Raw genomic sequence first — 22,601 nt, 5'->3', positions numbered from 1 at the left:
GGGAGAGAGGGAGAGGGAGAGAGGGAGAGGGAGAGGGAGAGAGAGAGAGAGAGAGAGAGAGAGAGAGAGAGAGAGAGGGAGAGAGAGAGAGAGAGAGAGAGAGATATCTTTGTGTGCACAGGTACCAGTGCACTCTTGGCATCCATTTCCGTTTTCAGCCGTATGTGCTCTTTTTTTATTCAACAGTGCATGTTGTTAAAGAAAAGCAAACATACAAGACATGTAGTTGCAGCCACCCTTGGCGTGTGGTGTTTGTGTCAGAGGAGTGCTAAGAGTGCTCCCTACTGGCCCAGATACTGCCTGTCCTCAGCAGTAAGCTGCTCTGCTCTGTCTAATCCATGTAATAGGCCAGCCTAGCCCTCATTATCCTCACATGGCTGAGTAGGAGCCTGGGGGCTCGTGGAAACACCGCCTCAGCCCACACCTTACTCTCTTCTCATCACATTACACTCTCACTCTATCGCTCTCTTTCTATATCTCTTTATTTCTGTCTCGTTCTCTCTCCATCACTCTTTTTATGTGTTCCTTCTCTCTTTCTCTGTCTCTCTCTCTATCTCTTTCTCTCCCTTTCTATGTCTGTCTCTCTCTTCCTCTGTGTATATCTCTCTCTCTCATATTCCAGCAGCTTTGTACAATAAGATTATAAATACTGTACCTGTTTGATTACTGCTACTCAGGGTGCTTGTTATTTAATACTGTATGGCTGTAAATGTAATAGTGTTGTCTGCTGAACAGTCGGCTATACAGCTGAGCTTGTAGTTGACAGTAAAGCTGGAGAACTGTGTCCTATTTCCAAGGCAAAGAATTTGCTGCTTCCTCTACGCTCACTCTGTTCTCTGAGCTTACTGCGCTTACCAGATACATGTACACAGTAACATGTATAAATCATCTTCCATGTGTTGCCTAATCCATCCCAGTTCACCATGTCCAACCCGTTGTCTCAACAGACCCCTGTCTAAATGCACAGTGGGGGGGGGCTCTCTCCTCTCCTCCACGCCTGAGCATGCAACCCTCCTCTGTGTGTACCTTGTTTTCCCTCGAACCTCCACACTAATTGCCTCTCTCCATTCTGTCTCCTTTTTTTCTACATCCTCCCATGTCGTTTCCTCTACGCACCCCCTCCCTTCCTCTCTCCTTCCATCCTTCCTGGCGTCCTCCTCCTCCATCCATCATCACACTCCCTCTGTTCTCTCTTCTACTCAATAGTGTTTCCTTCCACAGAGTCCCCTCATGTTCAAGGACCAGATGCAGCAAGATGTCATCATGGTGCTCAAGTTTCCCTCCAACTCCCCAGTGACTCACGTGGCGGCCAACACGCTGCCCCACCTGACTGTCCCGGCCGTGGTCACCGTCACCTGCAGCCGCCTGTTTGCAGTCAACCGCTGGCACAACACCGTTGGTATGTGGCCCCGGCGCACGTCACACACTGGGAACAGGGGATGTCTGGGACACATGACCTGCTATGAATGCATACGCTCGCACAGAACACATGCCCTTGTAAAAGCAACAGTGGGCTTCTCCACTGGCTGGATACCACTGCAGTGGCCCTGGGAGAACCACTTCACACCAACCCCAACTTACACAGTCCTACCAGAGGGCTAGTGGAGACAGGCCACCCTATACCAACCCCAGCCTACACAGCTCAACAGTACCAGAGGGCTAGCAGACAGGACACATTCTCCCAGGTAGGCTGAGGGTGAGTGCTTCCACATGTTCCTAACTCAGGCATGTGTGAACACTATTACCCCCAGAGCTCCCCAGGATCCAGCCTCACCTCTGGGTCAGAAGGCCACACCATGGTTACTGGGAAATTAGGTTGTGACCGTGCCACATTCTCTTCACACTCCCCCATCTGTCACCGGAGCACAGCTTGGTTTCAGGGCTGGAGGTTCAGGGCAGCAGCTCCACAGCCAGCCCGCTCGCGCCACCGCTAATGAACACAGCTGCAGCACCGCGCTTTCCTGTTAGAGGAGAAGAAAATGTGGTACCGTTTCCAAGAATAATGATGATAATAAGGCTGCCATATTTTTCAGGCATGTTGCTTTGCTTACAAAATTGTGTTTTTTTGCCCCACAGGCCTTCTCCAGGGCACAATAGTTCCAGTCACTTTGACAGTCTAAAAAAAGAAATCAACAAGCCTTATTGAAATGTTGCCGGTGGAGTATCAAAGCTCTGCTGGCCTGTGAGGGGTCATGAACCAACCTTGGCTCTGACAGTGGAGCAGGTGTGGGGTGTCTGCACTGTGTGTGCTCTGTGTGTGCTCCGGGTGTGTGTGTGTTTGTGTGTGTGTCATTGACATCTCATTATGTTTGTGTGTGTTCAGGTCTAAGAGGAGCACCAGGATACTCCTTAGAGCAGGCTCATCACCTGCCCATCGAGATGGACCCTCTGATTGGTGAGTACAGACGGATCAGCCGAAGCTAGCCTATAGCACAACTAACACAACTGATGGAGTCATGATGTGGAAGTGTACTCTTAATAGTTGTCTAAATGGACAGCTAGACTAACAGTGAAAATTAGATACAATTAGTAGGTTGATGACTATGCTGTGTATAGCCAGCAACTCTGGGACAAACAAGCGCCAGATCACCGACCTGGTCGATCAGAGCATCCAGATCAACACACACTGCTTCGTGGTTACTGCCGACAACCGCTACGTCCTAGTCTGTGGCTTCTGGGACAAGAGCTTCAGAGTGTATTCCACTGACACTGGTATGTTACAGCACATTTACAGCAGCCTGTTCTATAGCACCCTCACACAACATCATCTAATTGTCTAAGATGTGTAGCCTAAACCAGAAATGGGCTTATTTAGGTTTTAGTTGAAGGTAATCAGCAGTGGTCTGGAGACATATCGGTGTGTTTCTGCCTCTCTCGAATGACCCCACAGGCAAGCTGACCCAGATTGTGTTTGGGCACTGGGACGTGGTGACGTGCCTGGCCCGGTCCGAGTCCTACATCGGGGGAGACTGCTACATCGTGTCGGGCTCCAGAGACGCCACGCTTCTGCTCTGGTACTGGAGCGGCCGGCACCACATCATAGGAGACAACCCCAACAACAGTGAGTAACAGTACAGTACACACACACACAGGCACAAACACACACACACCCCTGCATGCATGAACATGCAAGGCATAATACTGACCTATAAAAGGCTCTCTTTCTGTCAAGTGGAGGACTTCAAATGTATTTTCATTCTACATAGCTAACTCCAGTGTGTGATATTTTTTTTGCTCCTCTCATTTAGGCCCTCATTCTCACTAATTATCTGTCTTCAAAACTCTTATCAGGGTATATAGAGCAGCAATCAGAGTTAAGGGAGGCTTCATGTGAGCTCACAAAGGGGAAAAATAAAGAAAATATGTTGTTGAAAAGATTTCTTGCTACACAGCCAAGCCATTTTTGGGGGGGCACGTGTTGGATGCTTGAGTGTTTCCACTGATTTAGTGACACAGGGTGTGAGTATTTTATAATTAACTGTATTGAGGCTCAGTCAGTTAATTAAGAATTTCAGCTTGGTTGCCTCCAATTAGCAGGGGGCAGAAGTGCTTGTGGTACTGCAGAAGAAACACACTGTGAAATTCACCCTGATAGTGTTTCCAACACACATTCCACAAACCACAGGGAGGATCTAAACTGTGAAGATCAGCCCATTAAATCAACCGAAACATATAGTCTACATGTCTAACGTTCTGTTACCTTTAAATGAGAAAATATTCACGAGAGGGCTTCCAAAGCCACAGGCTGGAGTGAGTTTGAATGAGGGGTGGGGATGGACAAAGGAAGAATCAGCCGGCAGAGCACTGTAGATGAGCAACCGACCTTAGAGAGCAGGAGAAGAAAATCTCTCATAGTACAACCACTGCTTAAGCCAAACTGTGAATGCATTCAACCTACTCAACCTCTTGAAACAGATAACCCTGAAGCCTATTTCAATGCTCATCTTCAGTCGTAAGATCCTTACAGGGTCTTTTAGGTTAGTCCCTCTGGCGGTTCTGTGCTTATTACAGCCTCCACAATGACGACTGAAGGTTGTGTGAATATGCAGCAGGCCTCTGGCTGTCTGCCCTGCAGCTCACAGACGTGACCCGCACAAGAAATTGATTTCACCCGCACCCCCAAAAGCGTGCATGTGTCCCAAATGCCTGAGAATTAAAACAACTTCCAGCTCAATTGTGCCCCTGTCCTTCAGGACCAGCCCAGCTCACCGGTGTTTTAAACCGGGTAATTTTGTCAGCTGGCTCCTGTGAGTCCCATGGGCTGGGGGTGAGTGTGGGGGCCTCAGTGCAGCCTGATTGAATCTTTTGTCGGTAGGTGAGCTACACTAGCCCCTGGTTCCCCTGGAGGCCTCCGCTGACACATGTCCTGTCCAGACATCGCCGCAGTGGTGCTGGGACTGACAGGCCTGCTCAGGTCTGGGTCTCCGAGGGACCCACCTGCATCCATCATGCACTAGGTCACTGACTGGACCAGCCCCCTTCAGCCTGCACATGAACCAGATAGGGAGTCGAACTCCACACGGGTGTGGCTGGCACCTGTCCACACTAGAACATCCTTCATCCACTGATTACCAAAGTGGACACAGAAGAAGTCAGGGAACATTGAAATAAATCAATGGTCCCTTTTCCCAAGTTCTGGAAACATCTCTATGCTTCTGTGCTCAGCCCTCCAGTATTTTATTGATCCTCTTGCTCCTGTGTCTGTGTCATAGATCCCACTGATTAAGTTCATTAAATTGAATGGTTAATTCATTCCTCTCTGCTTGGTATGGGCCAGTTATTTGCTTACGCACAATCAATGTTCTCGTCTCTACCTACTTTATAAACTGCAGGCCGTTTGATACCAGGTTTCCTAAAGGTGTGAGTGACACGCGCCCCACCCAAACAGACGGCTCTGTTGTTTTGGTGTTTGTCAGCTGGTGTGGCTACGTCTGGGGTGTGCTCCAGGGGCCGTGAAGCCCCCCCCCCCCCCCCCCCGCCCCACCTCACTAACCTCTCCCCCCACCCATCATCAATCATGTGACACTCTCCTGCCATGGCTGGAGAGCCCGACATTTACATGACAATCACAAGAACCCTCACCGCCAGCAGATGTGTGTCACATTGTGTGTGCTTCATGCCTCTCAGTAAAGCCTGTGTGGTCGTTTGAAACATAGATATCCAGATCAGAAGATGTCTCCTGTGTGTCTGTCAATGAGTTGAAACCAGTGAAATACTTTAGTATGTCACCGTCGGTGACATATTACTGTGCCTTGTGTTGCAGGTGACTACCCGGCACCGCGCGCTGTACTAACAGGCCATGACCACCAGGTGGTGTGTGTGTCAGTATGTGCTGAACTGGGCCTGGTCATCAGTGGAGCGAAAGGTCAGTGATGTCAATAAACGTTATATACATGCCTCAATAATCCAGAGAGGAATGCTATGTGATGTTCTCAAAATATATATTTATAATGCTATAGCCTTAGATTCAGTGAGTGTTTAGAGATATTACATGAACTCAAGTGTGTATGTTGTATGGGCAGAGGGGCCGTGTCTGGTCCACACCATCACAGGGGACCTGCTACGAGCCTTAGATGGCCCAGAGTCCTGCCTGTGTCCTCGCCTCATTTCTGTGTCCAGCGAGGGCCACTGCGTCATCTGCTATGAGAGAGGACGCTTCTGCAACTTCAGCATCAACGGCAAACTGCTGGCCCAGATGGAGGTCAACGACTCTATCAGGGTCAGATACAAACATCTACCTAGATCTACACTAACCAACACAAACCTACACAGACCTCAAACCTATAAAGACTACAAGGCAACACAGACCTACATTAACCAACATTAACCTACACAAACCAACACCGACCTACACTAACACGGACCTGCACTAACCTACACAGACCTACTTTGGCCAGTACATGTTTCAACTCAACATACTGTTCAGTTTGTTTGTGTTCTGATGTTTTCCTGTGGGGTGTAGGCCATCCTGCTGAGCAGTGACGGACAGACCCTGGTGACAGGTGGGGACAACGGTGTGGTGGAGGTGTGGCAGGCCTGTGACTTACAGCAGCTCTACATCTACCCAGGCTGTGACGCTGGCATCCGTGCCATGGACCTGTCACATGACCAAAGGTCAGCCAATAGGAAAACGCATTGACAAGAATGATTTTGTTCCCAGACAGTGAAAGGAACTGTCCAGCAGCAGTACAATATCCATGGGTAGAGTGTGTGTAGGTTGTGTCTGGACAATAGAGGTAGTACAGACTAGGTTGTGTCTGGAAGAGATTACAGTATCAGACTGGTATAGTATCAGTGATGGCAAAAGTACATACATCCTTCACTCATCCATATACCAAAGTAAAAACTAGGCATTAATACTACCTGTTTTAGAGTTTTCGTAAAAAACAAGTTGTCCGAAAAATAGTGAAGTACTGATACCAGATAAGTCTACTTAAGTACAATAACTATGTTTTTCCTTCCCATCCTGCAGCAGTGTAACAACAGTGTAACAACAGTGTAGTAACAGTGTAACAACAATGTCATAAATGTAATAACAGTGTAACAAAAGTGTAAAAACAACATAATAAGTGTCATGACAGTGTAGTGTCAGAAATATTTTCACAACAGTAGCCAGGAAATGAAAAAAAGGCAAGCAATGACAAGAAATTATATTGATCATGCCACCAAGAACATATTAAAACTAAAGTAATGAGCCTGGTTTGAAAATGTAAGAAATTGAAAGTACAGATATCTGTGTATAAAATGTAAAGAGTAAAAAGTTGTCAGAAAAATATGTGATGTAAAGTACTGATACCAGAAACATTTAGAAAAAAATGTATTAGGATATCCTATATCAAATAACGAAGTACAAATACTTCCCATCTCTGTACTGTGTCAAGGGTTTGTAGGTTGTGTTGCAGAGCCCAGTGCAGCCTTTGTGTTCATGGTTGTCTGTGCACATTTGGGCAAATGGATCATTCAGCAAGAGTTTTTTTCCTTTAAATAGAATCTGTGGTTGCCATAGAGACACCAGTATTGCAGTGGAAGGTTCCATGAGCATGATTCGAGCCTCGGAGCCATACATAATGGCACACTCGCTTAACCATGACACACATACTCACACGCAGTAATGCAGCATAGTCCAAATGTGTCCTCTGAAATCTACACCCCCCCACTAGAAGCAGCAACATGATTGAGATGTTTCATGTTCTATAGGGGCTGTGGGGTTGAATCATTGCAGGTTTAAGTGCTGCAATACTTTACACCCACAGGTCCTCTGCCACTTGACCCTGACATTTGTACCAGCCCCAGCTCCATCTCAGCCCCTGCCCCCAGCCCCAGCCCCAGCCCCATGTTCCTAACTCGCTGGTTGTCCTCATGGTTGCTGTGCTCTAGGTTTCATTGTGACTGAAGGAGCCTGGGGGTGCAGTAGTATATATAGGGTGACACAGTGAGATCAGCTGCTTCTTTACTTACCAGGGGTCCCCTGACACATGCTACAATTTAACTCCATCCATAATTTCTGTTCTGCAAAAAACATGTTAGTGGCGAGGCAACTGTCATTTTGTGATATTTTTTTACAAACATACACACTCAAGTGTATGTATGTGTCTTAGTATTGTTGTAGTATTTGTTATTTAGAATTGTGTGCATTTATCCGTCTCTAGGACTCTGATAACAGGTATGGCATCTGGCAGCATCGTGGCGTTCAACATCGACTTCAACCGCTGGCACTACGAACACCAGAACAGGTACTGAAAGCTGGTTCTACAGGCATCAGAACAAGTACTAAGGTTGAGCCGGTTGGGAGCCAGCAGAACCCAGGGATACAACGCTGGTCTGACAGGACACAGACACCTGGTTATGCTGGAGAGGAGGTGGTGGGAGGATGAAGACAATGGAAAGATACAAAGAAAATAGATGAGTCATGTGACTGGTTGGAGCGTCTAGACTGCTATTGCTGGGCAGTAGCCTGACTTTTCTTGGTTTTCCTTTCCTGTATGTGATGTATTAGCACCAGCTGATGCACATGACCATAGGTTTGTCAAGCAGGTGGATGCTTTTCTCTCTAGGAGAGACTTAACTCCACTTCCTGTATCATAACACCTGGATGGAAACATAGTTCCACTTCCGGTATTATAATGCTTGAATGGAAATTACATAAGATGACAGGAGGAGAGAGTTCAGTATCCATTCAGAAAAAAAAAGTAACATAAAAGTAATATTTTATTCAAACCTAGGTCCTATTTTCATCTCTGTAAAATACAAATAAAGTAAACTGTCATTTACTAACATTTATACAACATTTGTATGCAGGATACACATCTTGGGACTCTTTTCTACAGAAGGAAAGTTGTGCATATGAGGACAATATTGTTTATTTTCTTTCCAAATTGCTCAAATTGACAACAAAATAATATATACCACTGTAAACATATTTTGTGAGAACATGTCTAAAAGTATGTGTCTCTGATTTTGTTGGTAAGTGACTCATCAGCCACCTTGCATACAGTGGTCTAACGTATTATGTGTCAAAAAAGACTACGTTAATTTCATGATGTTTCAGTGTCTGTAAGGACTTTTTCAGTCAGTGTGTGAAGTATGTTCACTGTGAATTATTTGTCTCACAATTTTCACCCATTAAACCATAGACTTTGTAAAATGTTCAAATAACTTCTGAAAGGTTGATACATATTTTGCTTTCAATTCATTGATTTCATTTTAATTGTATGATCACATTCTTGCTGAAATCATTTTAACAACAGATCCAGATTATATTAACTGAAAATGCGTTTGTTTGTACTTCACAGAAGGCTCTGTTAGAACCATGCACCAGAAACTTCATTGAATATCATGTGACCTAACAATATCAGTTCATATACCCAGTTTTAGAACTAAATACTATATACATCAGTTTGTATCTGGAGTAGCCTCTGGATTCGTGAGACCAATGTAACACTAAATCTACCCAATGGTAAGAACAAGCTATATCATGAGTTTGTAAGGCTTAACCCCTAAGATGAACAGGTTACACTGTAGGAATACTGACCTCTTTCGGATACAGGAAATATTACAGTAGGATTTGTTAAAAAGTAGAAAAAAAGGCAAATAGTATAAATAATTTAAAAAAACTAAAATATGCAACCATTTCTGGACTATATGTTCATGTATTGGTGGGTTGGTATAGCTGTGTATCTGGGGAAATAGCTGTGGCGCCATAACTGCAATCAAGGAACTACAGCATTAAGCCTACTATATAGGTGGACTGTTCATCTTATTGCAAACTAATGTGCAATATGAGATTTGAGATAAGGTTATTTTAGAGTCTGACAGAAATAATTTTCCTAATGATTTAAGTAGACATTTGGCAACACATTTTAATTATTTGTAATATATTTTGTTGACAAATACTACTGTATGATTTTTTTAAGTTAACAATTCACTCTTCATTTGTTTTGCATATACAGTAATGCAATTGAAGATGATTTACTTTGAGGTATTTGTTTGGAGCTGATAAACATTAACTTATGCCAATATATAAACTTGATAAATGTAAAATAAAATAATTTTTCTTTTTCTTGTATTTATAATAAAATTACGTAAACTGGCTACCTTTTGGATGATCTTCTTTAGTCCTGCATCCTGAATATTATTTTAGTTTACACTGCCATCTACTGACTGTTTTGTTCAAGCAGTGAAAGGTCTCTGACTTAAATTAAAAGACTCAAGAATTACTAGACACTATATTGGACTGCTATAACTGTGGCAATTTTACATGATTGAATAACAGAAAGTGCTAGCATTCAGTCATTGTTTAACAGTTTGAACTTGAAATATACAGTATATACTGTAGGACATAGGATAATTGCACATAGTTCATGTCTTACAGCAATAACATTGTTCACCTGTGCGCCGCAGATTTTTCCCTGTAGGACATGATTCAAATTGTGCAGCAGACAATTTTTTGTAAAATAATTTGACAGGGTTCCCGCGGGGTCTTAAAGTCTAAAGTTCTGAACTGGCCTTAAAACACATATTTATAACTGCCAGATTTTCATCTGAGGTCTTACATTTCATTAAGTCAGGTCTAAAAGTTTTAAAAGACAAGTTGTTGTGTGTTTATTTCCCTCAGTCCGGCAGTTGCGGTAGTGCCCCAGCTTTCAGAGTATGCACACTAACCCAGTGAGCTAACAGGGGAGCCCTGCTTTCGTCTGGTTTTCTGACACCCCAACTCTGCAGGTTGTTACAACTAGATAGTTCAATGTCAAATTTAAATGTTGAGTGGACATTGTTACGATCCCTGATAGCGCAGTGGTTAAGGATGTTGGCTACTGTGTGAGGGGTCTTGAGTCCAAATCTGGCAGAAGGATGTTCATACAGCTAAATTTTTGCTGTTCGACTTATAAATAAAACTGATAAAAGTTAAATGTATTTTTAGACTCTTAGTTGAACCTTTCCTGGTGGGACAGTTGGGTACCTGGAAAGACAGTTGGGAGGAGATATGGACAGTTGGGGAGTGCGCTGTGGTTACAAGAATCTGTGCCCACGGATGTGTTTGGCACTACGCTCTGTGCTGGATTTGCCCAGGTCATTGTGGTTTCATTGTGGTTGTCCCCCTTTTAGGGTCAGCCCAGGAGCAGGGGTGGTGTCAGTCTTTGCTCTTTGCTACGCTGCCCTCAAAACATTGGTTCGGTGTGTTGTAGTTCTTTCTGAGGGATATTGGTGTTGGTACGTACGCGGTGATAAAAGTACAAATCCGGTGATAAATGCAATACCTGCCCGCAAAATACCTTTGCGTCTCCTCAGAATTTGTTAAAGTTTGGTTACGTGTGGAAAATGGGAAAGTATACTTTCAACGAGACATGGCTCGATCACAGCGATTTTCACTGTTGGTCACAAGCAGTATCCAACTCCAGGTACGAGGCTCGCTGCAAACTTTGCCAAAAAATAAATATTAAATTAGGTTACGAATGTGATTGCTTTATCTATAAATTAAATTAATGCTTTTTCAATGACTGAATTCCTTAAAATTAAAAATAAATAAATAAATTTATTTTATTTAAATATTTTTTTGGTAATATATTGTGTAGGTCCTACATTTTAATCTTTATGGTCTTAAAATGGCTTTAAAAGGTCTTCAATTTGACTTACTGAAACCTGCAGGAACCCTGTTTTGGTTAAAAAGAAAATAAACCTGTTCTCCCAGAGCAAACATCACACAGCATAATAATGATATGCTTTACTTGTGCTTATTTGGGACACACCTCAAACTGTAAACTTACTGTACCATAATTACAATGATCAAGACTTATCTGCCTGTGCGCACTGTAAGAAGGGACCTGTTGAGTGATAAGGTATCTTTAAAATACATATTTACATCTTACTTTGGCTGTAGTAAGTAAAAAGGACAAGTACTTAAACTGCAATAACAATGAATACATGAACACCATAAAACAGGGGTGACGGTTATATACAGCTGTAATAGGACTGTAGAGGACCATAGCAAACAGTACAGTACACATGCAGGTTATATTACGACATTCAAACCTTCGGATAGATTGGACATTTTTGATTAGTAGATGGATGACCAATAAAGCAGCTTTTTAGAAGACATGACTGGACTATACAGGTCAGGGACGTTTGTCAATCATCTCAAATAACTAGAGTTGACGTACTGGAAGCACGCTGGAACTTCTCAATTGTTCCCCTATAACAACAAAGGGTCGGCCAGGCAAAAAACACTCATACTCATTTGCCATGTTCAGCAATAAATACAAATCAATCAAGTTTAGTACAATCTCACACAACCTAGCTGCTAATAAATAAACCAACATTCATCTGTGTATTACTGCTACCAACCATAATGGCCAATTCAGAACACAAAAGCACCCATGTGCTTTTACTTCAGACCAGAGACCTATTCCATCAGATATAATACATATATTTAAACTGCAATCCAGTGACCAGTAAATACTGTATACATTCTTAATGTAGAATTTGTTGATGATTAACAGTTCTCTTCTGTGTCTACTGTATGTTCTGCTTCCAATGACAAGCCAGTTTGACAGTGTGCTTTCTGGACGTCACACCTAATTGCACTTAACCCACGTGTGCCTGGGCAGCTATATGTAGCTGCACCACCACTAAAGACATTCAACTGAACCACTACCAACTGTTCAAAACAAGGAGTACAGTTTCCTCCATTCAGGACATATAGCATTGGTACAGCAGTCAAATACTGACATAGTATAGCAGCATGTCTGGGTAGCATAAGGATGCCTCTGTTAACTGTGTAGGGTGTTTACACAAGTACCAGTAAAGGACAAAAGCACAGTCAAACCATACTAAAAGATTTGAATTACCCTGGTGTTGTTAATTGTGCTGTGAGTTTGTTAAAATGTTGGTAGGACTAAATACTTACATTCACATGAATATACAAAAATTGCTCATTTGCTTTTGCTGAGGTTCTGAAGTACCACCAAGTAACCTGGAAGATTTTTGATCTGCACATGCCGCTTGAATTGCACTCTTCCAAGATATTGTTTTCAATCATTTTTTAAATTATGTAACAACTCCTGTGGTTTTAGAAGTCTCTACCATGTATACGCCACAGAGGGTGTCAGTGAGCTAAAACCCTGTACAGAAATAAGGCTTTGCAATGGCTGGGTTGTCACTTCAAAAGAGCTTGTCACAGAACCCATAACAAAGTCTGAAGACTAAGGATAACTGTGAGTAAATAAGTAATGTAGGGGTCCTGAAAGAATACTTGGACCATAGGAATGTGCTGTAATACCTTCATTGTTGTGCTTGAAAACACATTGTTTCTCTTCTAGCTTCAACATTGTGGTGGGCTGGAAGGAGGAGGATGAAGGGCTAGGAAAGGGTGGGAAGCTAGAAAAGGGTGGATGGGAAGCAAAAAGGAGAATAGAAGGGAGAAGGGAAGATAGAAGGGGCAGGCTGATGGACTAAGGAGAGGTTGGTGGGCTAGAAGGGGGAGGTTGGTGAGCGAATGGTTTCAGCTGAACTGGGAGAGTAATCCTCTGATTCAGAAGTGAACTCAGCGGGGGATAGGGTGGGACTGGCTCTGTGGGCAGGACTGACAATGGGGGATATTTTGGTACCACGGGAGGGGCTGGCCTTGTGGGCGGGGCTGGCACTGGTGAAGCTGCTGTGCGGCACGTGAGGGACGGTATTCACTTCCTGGTGGGGTCGTCGTTGGAGAACCTGCCTCTCCTTATCAAGGGCGGTGGTCTGAGAGGGCAACACAGCAAAACAACATTCAGCAACTTCCAGCAAACGGGTCAAAGGGTTTGAGGCTATACAACCAGGGTTCAGATAGTGCCGAGGGTGTGTTTGAGTGTGCGTATGTGACATGCAGAACCTTACTGTGATAACAGACACTCCGGCCGTGGTGCTACTAGCTTTTGGTCCAGTGTTGAAGTGCTTCTTGATTTTCCCCGCTACAGACAGGTGGTGGTCGTTCCCTGCCCAACCATCATCCTGAAACACAAGCAGAGCTTGTATAAGAACATTCCAGAGACGTACTGAATATTCCTCAGTACATCAAACTCCCTGCTTAGGGCTGCTGCAATTGCATACACATAATGAGGTGGTGTGAATTGTTGTTCATGAAATGAGTGATATTGAAATAACTCACATTGACCCAGGGATGTTCCAGCACCTGCATTGCTGTGTATCTTCTCTCCGCATCCACATGCAGCATCGCTTGAATCAGCTCCTGAACACAACCAGACAGGTTTAACTGGAAGTTGTATGGACGTAGGTCAAGCATAGGCCCTTTGTAAGTAAACAACCTCACAAACCTTAGCAGTGTCAGAAACATACTCCCAGTGTGGTACAGGGAAATCTAGCTGACCCAAGAGAATCTCCTCAAAGAGAGCTTCTTGCTCCTCAGTGCTGCTAATAAATGTACAGAATACAGATTTACTAACAATATAATTATGATTAATAGTCATATCACTATGATCTATGTTATTATGGTTTAGGTTCTAAACATTATACATGTAGGGATCACATGTATTTTAGTTTAAGACAGATGCATGGTTATGCATTATTATATCTGGCCAGAAGGAGACAGGAGTCTTTGAATTGAATTGGAATCAGTCTATGAGTAGTTACAAAGCATAGTCCTACAGCCCAATGTGTACAACACAAAAACAAATCAAACAATTCTTGAATAAAACAAACAGTTCAATTAATGATGTGTACAAACCTACAAAATGGTGGAAAGCCACACAGCAATATATAGGTGATGACACCAGCTGCCCAGATGTCAATCTTCATCCCATATCTATTGTTGGAAATGAAAACAGATTAGAATCACAACAAACTTGTTTCATCAGGGTGTAACCAGAACTGAGTTTCTCTCAAACTATTACATGAGTCTCTGCATTACCCTTTTTCAGCAATTATCTCTGGTGCTACATATGTAGGAGTCCCACAAATGTTGAAAAGAGGCCCCTCCACCAGAGTGGCCAAGCCAAAGTCTCCCAGTTTCAGAGACTTACTTCCATCTTGGTGCTCATAAACCTGGATTAAACACAGTGTCGTACGACATGACATCACATAGGACTAGGGTGGTAACTAAAACCATGAGTTACACTATTCAAACAACTGTGCATCTGTCCATTTTCCTTGACAGATAGGACCATACCATTAAAGGTCACACTCACCAGCAGGTTCTCTGGCTTGATGTCTCTGTGGACAATGTTGAGGTTGTGCAAGTATTTGATGGCACTAGCCAGGTTGTACAACATTCCACTGGCGTCTCGCTCCGTGTACTTACTGCAGGAAGTGATGGCATCAAAGAGGTCGCCCCCCTGTGGACACAGATAGACATGACACCTCTGGACTGAGTTAATAGCCATGATTGAAAGGCTAGCTAAATCCAAAGGTTATTGTATACAACAAAGTTACACATTAAGCATTTATTATGAACAAGTAAATGTATTATTTTGGAGTCAAACAGGAATGTGTTCTACCCACAGCTTAAGTCACATATTTTATATCTTACAGAAGTTCTGTTTTTGGACAGTACCTTAACCAACTCCATTATAAGATAGAGCTCACTGTAGGTGTCCATTTCCTCAACCAGCAGTACAATATTGGGGTGTTTCACACGCCGGAGAATAGACACCTCATTCTGGATCATGTGCTCCTAGGTTAACAACAGGAAAAACAGTCAAACACTGAACAGTCTTTGACCTCCCTGCGGAGCAAGGTCTCTATTTTATTCACCAATTAGGTTTAAGTTGGAGCAGCCTGAACTGTACCTTTCCTCTGCATTTGCCTTTGTTGATGATCTTCAGAGCAAACTCTCTGCCTGTAGCCCTCTCCACACACTCACGGACCACAGCAAAGTTGCCATCCCCTATGGTCCTGCCCACTTTGTACCTCTCTGTTATGGAAGGAGGAACTGGGGGGCTCTCCTCCATCAGCTCAGCTGAACATCCAAAGACAAGACAGAACACATCATGGATGCTTGACCAATACAGAGCTTTATGAATGCTTGACTAATGCACAGGCCGGTAGCTGATGTTCATCTTCCTCACTTTCACTGCCAGCGCCATCTGCCTCATCCATAGAGCTGCACACCTTGGTGGAGGCCAGAGAGAGGGAGGAGCCACTGTGCTGGGATCCCTGGAGAAGAAACTCTGCATGTTGGTCACATCCTCTCTACAGTACAGTCCATTTAGATGTGTGAGTTTACTCACCCGTCGTCTCCTGAGACTGATTGGGCTGGGTGGGGAGTGGCTGGGAGACTTCCCTGATCGCGGAGTGGACAGCTGACTGCCAGCAGTCCCATTAGCTACGGCGTAATGAGGTGAAACACATGAGCAAAAGTGTGTCCTCTCTACTTTATCGTGTAGGCTCATTATCAATGCAATTCAACATATTGTTCTTAAAAAGTAAACAAATATAAATATATATAGCCCATTATGATAAAAGACATCCGACAAGGATGCCAGGAACATCCTGGCAGGCAGACCTTTTAAATGGCATTGCTCTTCAGGCAGTTTAAAAGAAAGGGTCAACATTTCAAATAAACATTCTCATAGCTTAAATTTACTACATTACTTTTCTACTGTCTACTGCACACTTCATCACAGCTTACATTACACCTACATCTAACTCTGTCCCCTACATTAAGCAGTGCAACCCAGTAGTCTAGATGCTGAGCCTCATAATAACAACTCTGTGTATGTGAGTGTAAGTGACTTAACGTCTGACTTCTTGGGCAGTGTATTGAACTAATGTACCCATGCACTCTTTCCACTTACGCAGATAACCCTGTTGCCGAGCATCAATAGCATACAATTATAATTGATTTGTTTGTCCAGCTCTACAACTATCTGAGGCACTCAGGCAACCATCACCCTTGTTTCACCATTGATCCTAGTTTTACAGATACCGTAAAGTACACCCACACACCCACAGTCTTACCAGAGCTGGTGGAAGCTGGGGACTTGCTCCGACGGCGCTCCCCACCTCTGGGGGAGCGCCGGCCATGCAGGGAGGACAGCCGGCCGTATGAGGTGGACTTCACCACCCTGCAGTCTGGACAGACACACACCTAGTAAGCTCGGGAACACAAGTACGGCACGACTGTACTACCTATGAGCCTTTGTATTCGTGTTACTACAGCATGATGACACTTACTAGATGAGGCAGATTTGTGTAGCCTCATAGATAGATCTATTACTCTGCAAATGTGAAAACATTTAACGCTTAACCACAGTGCTGAGATGGCTTGGGAAGTGCAACCTAAGGTGGTCACAGAGGCAATATTATCTCGACTACACTACCCTAGAACAGGAGGCAGGACACAGAGCTAGGGCACATGGAGGCAGGACACAGAGGTAGGGCACATGGAGGCAGGGCACAGAGCTAGGGCACATGGAGGCAGGACACAGAGGTAGGGCACATGGAGGCAGGACACAGAGGTAGGGCACATGGAGGCAGGACACAGTGAGGGCCCTCAGGAGGAGGGAAGACTTTGTCATGATGGCAGGAGGCACCACCACACTCTCAAAAAACTCTAAGGAACAATTTACATAGATCTCCATTTTATGTTTTCAGAACCAGATACTGGTTTGCCATTATTATTCAACATTTGTAACACAACATTTGTATTTTGACTAATATCACCACACTTAACATTATCTTACCACTTTCATCCAATAGGAAGTCATCCTGGTAGCGGAACTTCTCTGGTCCACAGGCAATGAAGATATCATCTTCTCCGAAGAAATCCTGCAGGCAGGTCACCTATAATATAATGGCAAACGTGATATACAGGTAAAACAGAAAAGATGGGTAAACACACGTCCCCTATATAACATCACAGAGGTAACTCTTTCCTTTGAAAACATCTCCAGCAGAGACAAAGATGGCCGAAATCCCCCGAGACTAGGTGAGGCCCAGCAGTAGCTGTAACATTCTATTATGTTATCGCTGAGGGGAGAGAAAGAGAGCTATGCTCCATGGAAGTGGCATGTTGAATAAATGAAGATGCTGATGCAGCCCTGACCTTCTCTCCCAAATGCTTAATTGCCAAGCTTAACAACAGTGTGCCTGGAGAGATGACTAAAAGCTCCTGCTGTCTCATGTCCTGCCTATACACAAGGAGCTCAGAGACAGAAAAAGATAAGGCAATTAGTAGGCAAATGCAGACAGGAACTGGTCGTCTAATTGAATCTCAGAATATTCATTGTGAAGAAAATAGTATTGTCTAGCACATAAAGATGGCTTTGCTACATCAGTTGTGGACAGAACGGCATGAATGATTATATTCAAGGCAGTGTCAGGGTGGTCTTTCATAATTTAACAGGCATTTTGTCTCTTGAAAGTCACACATTAGATGTTGCTGGGCGGTTATGAATAATGTATTTTCCTTTTAAAGGACACTACATTTATTAAACTTACTGTTGGTGCAGGGGGATGTGTGAGGATACAGACTATGTATCTTTGGAAAAAGGTCTAGGAGGTTCAACAACCACATTGCAATGGCCACACCACACTAACCCTAATCTTATCCGTTCCTTACTCACTGCTAGTGATCAATTGCAGTAGTTAACAACATGCAGTCTCAAGGCGCACGTCAACATACTATTGTTTGTTAGTAGATCAAAATGATTGAAAATGGTAATGTAAGGACTTCATACACCTTAAAGGATAAAGTTATACTGTTTGAAACAGGTTGAACTGTACATCGCTTTTCTAAGCAAGTGGATATTCCGAATGTAATGCATGCATATGGTATGTGTAAATTAATTTGTATCTGATGCCACAAAAACAGAAATTTGTGCCAGCAGAAAGCAGTGGTTCCAGACATAAATAACTGCTTGTCTTTCTAAGGGCAAGTCAGCACTGTCATATGGAACAGATCCTTGTGTCCCATAGTTTGATTCTGATGTGGCTCTCCAAAAAGGCTTTTGCATTTTTCTCTCCTCCCCTCCCTGACCTTCCCTACTTGGCTCTGTCTTGTCTTGTCTGTCTCAAGATACTCTCTCATCATCACTCTCTGAAACTAGAAGCATGGAATTAATTATCTGGTCTGTCAATGTCTCCCTCTCCTCCCCTGACCTTCCCTGCTTGGCAATTGACACCATATTCTCAAAGAGAAGCTCGGGTTTGGGGGAACCCAACTGTCCTGACGGGATGCCCGCAGCTGGCTACACGATGGACGCGTGGGCGAATTGGCGTGTCGTGTGTCTAGCGGCGCTTTTCATGGCGAACGTTGAAGACATCCTAATATTCGGAACCGTGATTACAGGCTTTCTGTTGTTTGGAATAGGCGCTGGCTTTATATATTTGAAAATCAAGGAAACGGCTGCGGCCATCAAAAGCGTTGATGCGTTGGGCAGAGCTGTTGGAGCTCAGATTGTGAACTTACAACGCAGTATGGATTACAACAGGGATAAGTTTGCGGCTCTGGAAAGGAAGATGGAAGAGATAGAGACCTTCCTGAAAGGTGGACGTGAAAATTGAGTCGCGGCTACTTGTCAAAACAACTACCCCAATCTTATCTACTTTCGGCCCCGTAACCAGCACAGGCCTTGGCCAAGGCCGTTGCTGGAAAACAACTCCCCTGGAGAGCGCTGAAGCGAGCCCATCTTGCTATTCCCTCCCCCCCCCGATATCTGTGGTTTGGTCTCTGCCCGGGTCATGACCAAGGATGTCTCCTTGCCAACACAATATGCATAGGGAGAATCGGACTGATTGTGGCCTAGGTCGACGGCGCCAACCCAGACCTACTCACACATTAACTTTCACATACTACAGATATCACCACCCCCCCACCCCCATCCAACGCCTTTGCCTGTTGTTTCCCCTGGGTGGCTGGCGGGTCTGTGTCCAGCGCCTACCATGGCTGCAGGTCCAAATGCTGCTTGTCTACCCCCCCCACTCCCCGTTGCAAGTCACGTGTTTTTGTAAATGTTGTTGGGCCTATGTGCTGAGGTTTTGGCCTGTTCCCACACTGTACTCCTCTAGGAGCATTGTCTGGGGATAGCCTTTTTCTCTCCTCCTCTCTCCTCATGTTATGCTGTAACTTTTCTAGTTGGCGCCGAAAATGGCTGCCAAAGTAAATTCCTTGTCTGTGCAAACTTTCATGGCAAATAAACACCAATTCTGATTCTGATATGTTATGTGTAAATTAATTTGTATCTGATACCACAAAAAGAGAAATTTGTGCCAGCAGCAAGCAGTGGTTCCAGACATAAATAATTACTTGTCAGCACTGTCACATGGAACAGATCCTTGTGTCCCTTAATTTGTTCTGTAATGCAGTACTCTGTACATGTGTCTGTCACTGATGTTCTGTGAAGTCAAGCCCTTTTCAGACATGATAACTCAGCATGGCCAGCTATTCTTTGCCAGATTTATAATCAGATACATGAGCATTACTAGTATGGTCTTGCTAGAACAGTACTAGTAATGTACTGTTACAGCATTACTAGTATGGTACTGCTACAGCATTGAGTTGAGTGTCTTGCACCATTTTGGAATCATGTGGTAGCAGTAAGACAGTGTAAGCTGTACACGCTTCTCAACTATACAGTTGTGACTATTATTACTGCATCACTCTGCTGCAGAGGCGGTTCCTTAGCAACCAGCAGGGGCAACCCCATCACCATAGAAACAAAAAATAAATGTATAAGCCTACAGGTCTTTCTTTGGTAATGGCACCAAGCGAGGAAGACAAGACAATAACTAGGCACAGCAATTTTTCAATCTTCCATCCCAACACAACTTTTGCTTTTTCTAGAAAAGAACAGCACATACATAGATATCAAGTTGTTCGAAGATGACAGAATCCAAGTCAAACTATTCTGAATGTCTTTCCAGGGTCGTTGTGGCAAGTCAAGCACATGCTTTAATCAAAGATTGACGCTATTCTAATTCATATGCTATTGGATAGAGTACTTGAGGCAAGTTTTAAAAGTCATAGTAACCTAAGGATGAATGTCATGTCCACCATTTTGTTTTAGATGTTAGCTAGACTAACTGGCTGTTCTGGCATATTGTTGTATGCTGTAGTTTACCCTACCCTGTCAGACAATTTATCTCTGGGAACATACTTAACAGTCTTACTTAGGCTGGTTGAATACAGGATAGAAGGTACCCAATCAGGGTTATATCAGCCAAATCAACTATAAAAAGAGGTAAAATCAATAAGTAACAGCTCAGATCAAAGTCAGAGCAGTTCGGGGCATTGCCACACATAGCCTCACTGGAACAAGGGCACACATTATAAGGCCCTATGGATGCAATCCTGCTTCATTAATTCAAACTATTAATTTAGACTGCAAAATACAAACAAATTGGTTTTATGACTGGTGCCAATCTCAAAAAACAAAATGTGTACTTATAGCTTCAAATCTGTGTCTAGACAAAATATCTTCATACTTTAACAAAGAAACGTATTAATTAAGAATGAATAAAGGCCCTTGTGAATGTAAATACCAACTGAGGTAAAACGTGTATGCTCTTCCATTGTAATGACACAGGTGTGGAAACATATATTTGTCTTAGAGTTGTGTATGTGAAGTGCAAGTACTTTACTCAACCCATGATGGGGCATAGTTGGTGTACATTTATTATATTTACCTGCTATTTCATAAAAAGTGTTTCACCTACCAGTTTCCCATCAACAGTGTACAACCTCTTGACAACCCCAGAGTCCAGCTTGATTGCCTCTGTGATGTCAGTCAGGACCTGGTCAAAGGAGTGTGCCGTCTTCTTGTTGAGCAAAATGCGTACAGCTTTACGAGGTTTCACACCACTGCGAACAATGGTCACCAGTTTGGGTCGAATAAAGTCTTTACTCTCCCTGGCTTCTAATGATCCAGCTTTGGCACTACCCAAAAAGGCGGGAGCACAGACTCCCACAGCTGTCTTAGCCCCAACAGACCAATTGGGGTTAACATTTTTGGTGTAATCCAGCATCTTGTAGGGCTCAATGGACCCACATACATAGCTTTCTCCTGCAATAGCAAAGAAAGTGGGAAGAACATTTTGAAATAAGAATGTTGAGACAATTTATTTATTATGCAAACAGACCACTGAACAATAAGTCTTCCTAACTTCCAAATTATACAATATAGGGCACATGGCATAGGCTACTCACCTTCTATAAATTCGACCATACTGGTAATCTTCTTTGTACCGTCTATTGAGTAGATGGTACGAACCCCCTGGGGCAAATTGACATTGTCGGATAGTGACCGGGTGAGGTCCGCCAACAGGGCGTCTATGGACCTGAATCTATCCTGAGAAATTGCGTACACAACCCCTTTGAAGTATCGGTCTCCGTTACGGTAGAAACGAACCTTCTTTGCCTTTTTTTCTAAACTCAGTGCTTGAAGTGTTCTGGTTCGGTAAAGGCTACAGTGCGCGCTGTGCGTGGGACTAGGAAGCCCGTTCGCCCTGGAGCCCCCACGGTTATACCGTAGTGCTTTGTCGCGTTCATCAAAGTGCTCCAGCTCCATTGCTATGTAAAAATGACATGTACATTAGGAAAAAGCATTTTGAATGACCATGCAATGTACATGAAATATGTAACCATCTTGAACCCACATTTGGTGGCTCAATTGGTTATCTCTACAGGAACTACATGTAGCCCGTGCCAAACAGGTACGTTATCATAGCTAACAAAAGCCAGCTGTTATCCATGCTGACAGAATAATTTCCAGAAACTAAATGATTTAAATCATAATTGTCAACGTTACATTTGTAAAATATATATGCCATGCATAGACATGGCCTACAGCATTTCTAGCGTATTTTGGTGCACATGCATTTTACTTACCATTAAGAACGTCAGATGCAATTAGCTCCTCCAATTAAATGCTTCAAACGGGTTATGCGTGAAATAAATCGCAGATCGACTTACAAGTAATACAACCATGCGGTGTCTCTCTTTGTTGCCCTGTTTTCGTGCCCCTGTGTGCAAGACGTGGAGGGCAGGGCTGCAGTTGGTTTCTCCCCCTTTGCAGTTATTTACAATGGTCCGTCCCTAGGACAGGACACGTTCATACCTCATCATTTCTAAAACCATACGTTACAAGAGCATGCTTACGTACTGCGTTTTTCTT

General features: G+C 43.6%; 2 protein-coding genes across 7 annotated transcripts in view; one reads left to right on the top strand and one right to left on the bottom strand.

Annotated features, from left to right (window-relative positions):
- LOC146257578 (neurobeachin-like) overlaps positions 1–11,466 on the top strand; it is a 144,582-nt gene extending 133,116 nt beyond the window's left edge. For 3 of the 4 annotated variants that reach the window (XM_084673465.1, XM_084673466.1, XM_084673464.1), the window contains 8 exons: positions 1,207–1,399; positions 2,324–2,395; positions 2,557–2,712; positions 2,891–3,061; positions 5,264–5,365; positions 5,523–5,719; positions 5,963–6,114; positions 7,650–11,466. In XM_084673465.1, coding sequence (XP_084529591.1) covers positions 1,207–1,399; positions 2,324–2,395; positions 2,557–2,712; positions 2,891–3,061; positions 5,264–5,365; positions 5,523–5,719; positions 5,963–6,114; positions 7,650–7,740 — 1,134 coding nt within the window. In that variant the 3' untranslated portion in view covers positions 7,741–11,466. The remainder of the gene's footprint in view (positions 1–1,206; positions 1,400–2,323; positions 2,396–2,556; positions 2,713–2,890; positions 3,062–5,263; positions 5,366–5,522; positions 5,720–5,962; positions 6,115–7,649) is intronic. The other variant, XM_084673467.1, reaches the window with a different exon arrangement.
- A 1,486-nt stretch (positions 11,467–12,952) lies between these two features.
- Positions 12,953–21,995, bottom strand: dclk1b (doublecortin-like kinase 1b). 3 transcript variants are annotated; one of them, XM_084673471.1, is made up of 17 exons: positions 21,635–21,995; positions 21,145–21,491; positions 17,172–17,271; positions 16,447–16,560; positions 15,717–15,811; positions 15,561–15,642; positions 15,276–15,445; positions 15,041–15,160; positions 14,676–14,822; positions 14,399–14,532; positions 14,216–14,293; positions 13,806–13,902; positions 13,640–13,720; positions 13,369–13,482; positions 13,180–13,233; positions 13,107–13,138; positions 12,953–13,060 (listed from the first exon to the last, which is right to left on the bottom strand). In XM_084673471.1, exons 1-17 carry the CDS (start codon positions 21,993–21,995, stop codon positions 12,967–12,969), a joined length of 2,220 nt encoding a protein of 739 aa, XP_084529597.1. In that variant the 3' UTR covers positions 12,953–12,966. The 3 variants fall into 3 exon arrangements, with proteins under 3 accessions (XP_084529597.1, XP_084529595.1, XP_084529596.1); XM_084673469.1 differs by having other exon boundaries at positions 12,953–13,233; positions 15,276–15,499; positions 15,555–15,642; XM_084673470.1 differs by having other exon boundaries at positions 12,953–13,233; positions 15,555–15,642.
- Between the last annotated feature and the right edge of the window lie 606 nt (positions 21,996–22,601).

Source organism: Hypomesus nipponensis, chromosome 15 (genome assembly GCF_054491055.1).
Source record: "Hypomesus nipponensis isolate SF chromosome 15, ASM5449105v1, whole genome shotgun sequence".
Taxonomy (NCBI): domain Eukaryota; kingdom Metazoa; phylum Chordata; class Actinopteri; order Osmeriformes; family Osmeridae; genus Hypomesus; species Hypomesus nipponensis.
The sequence above is the reverse complement of the archived record's forward strand: the minus strand, read 5'-3'. Positions and strand labels throughout refer to the sequence as shown.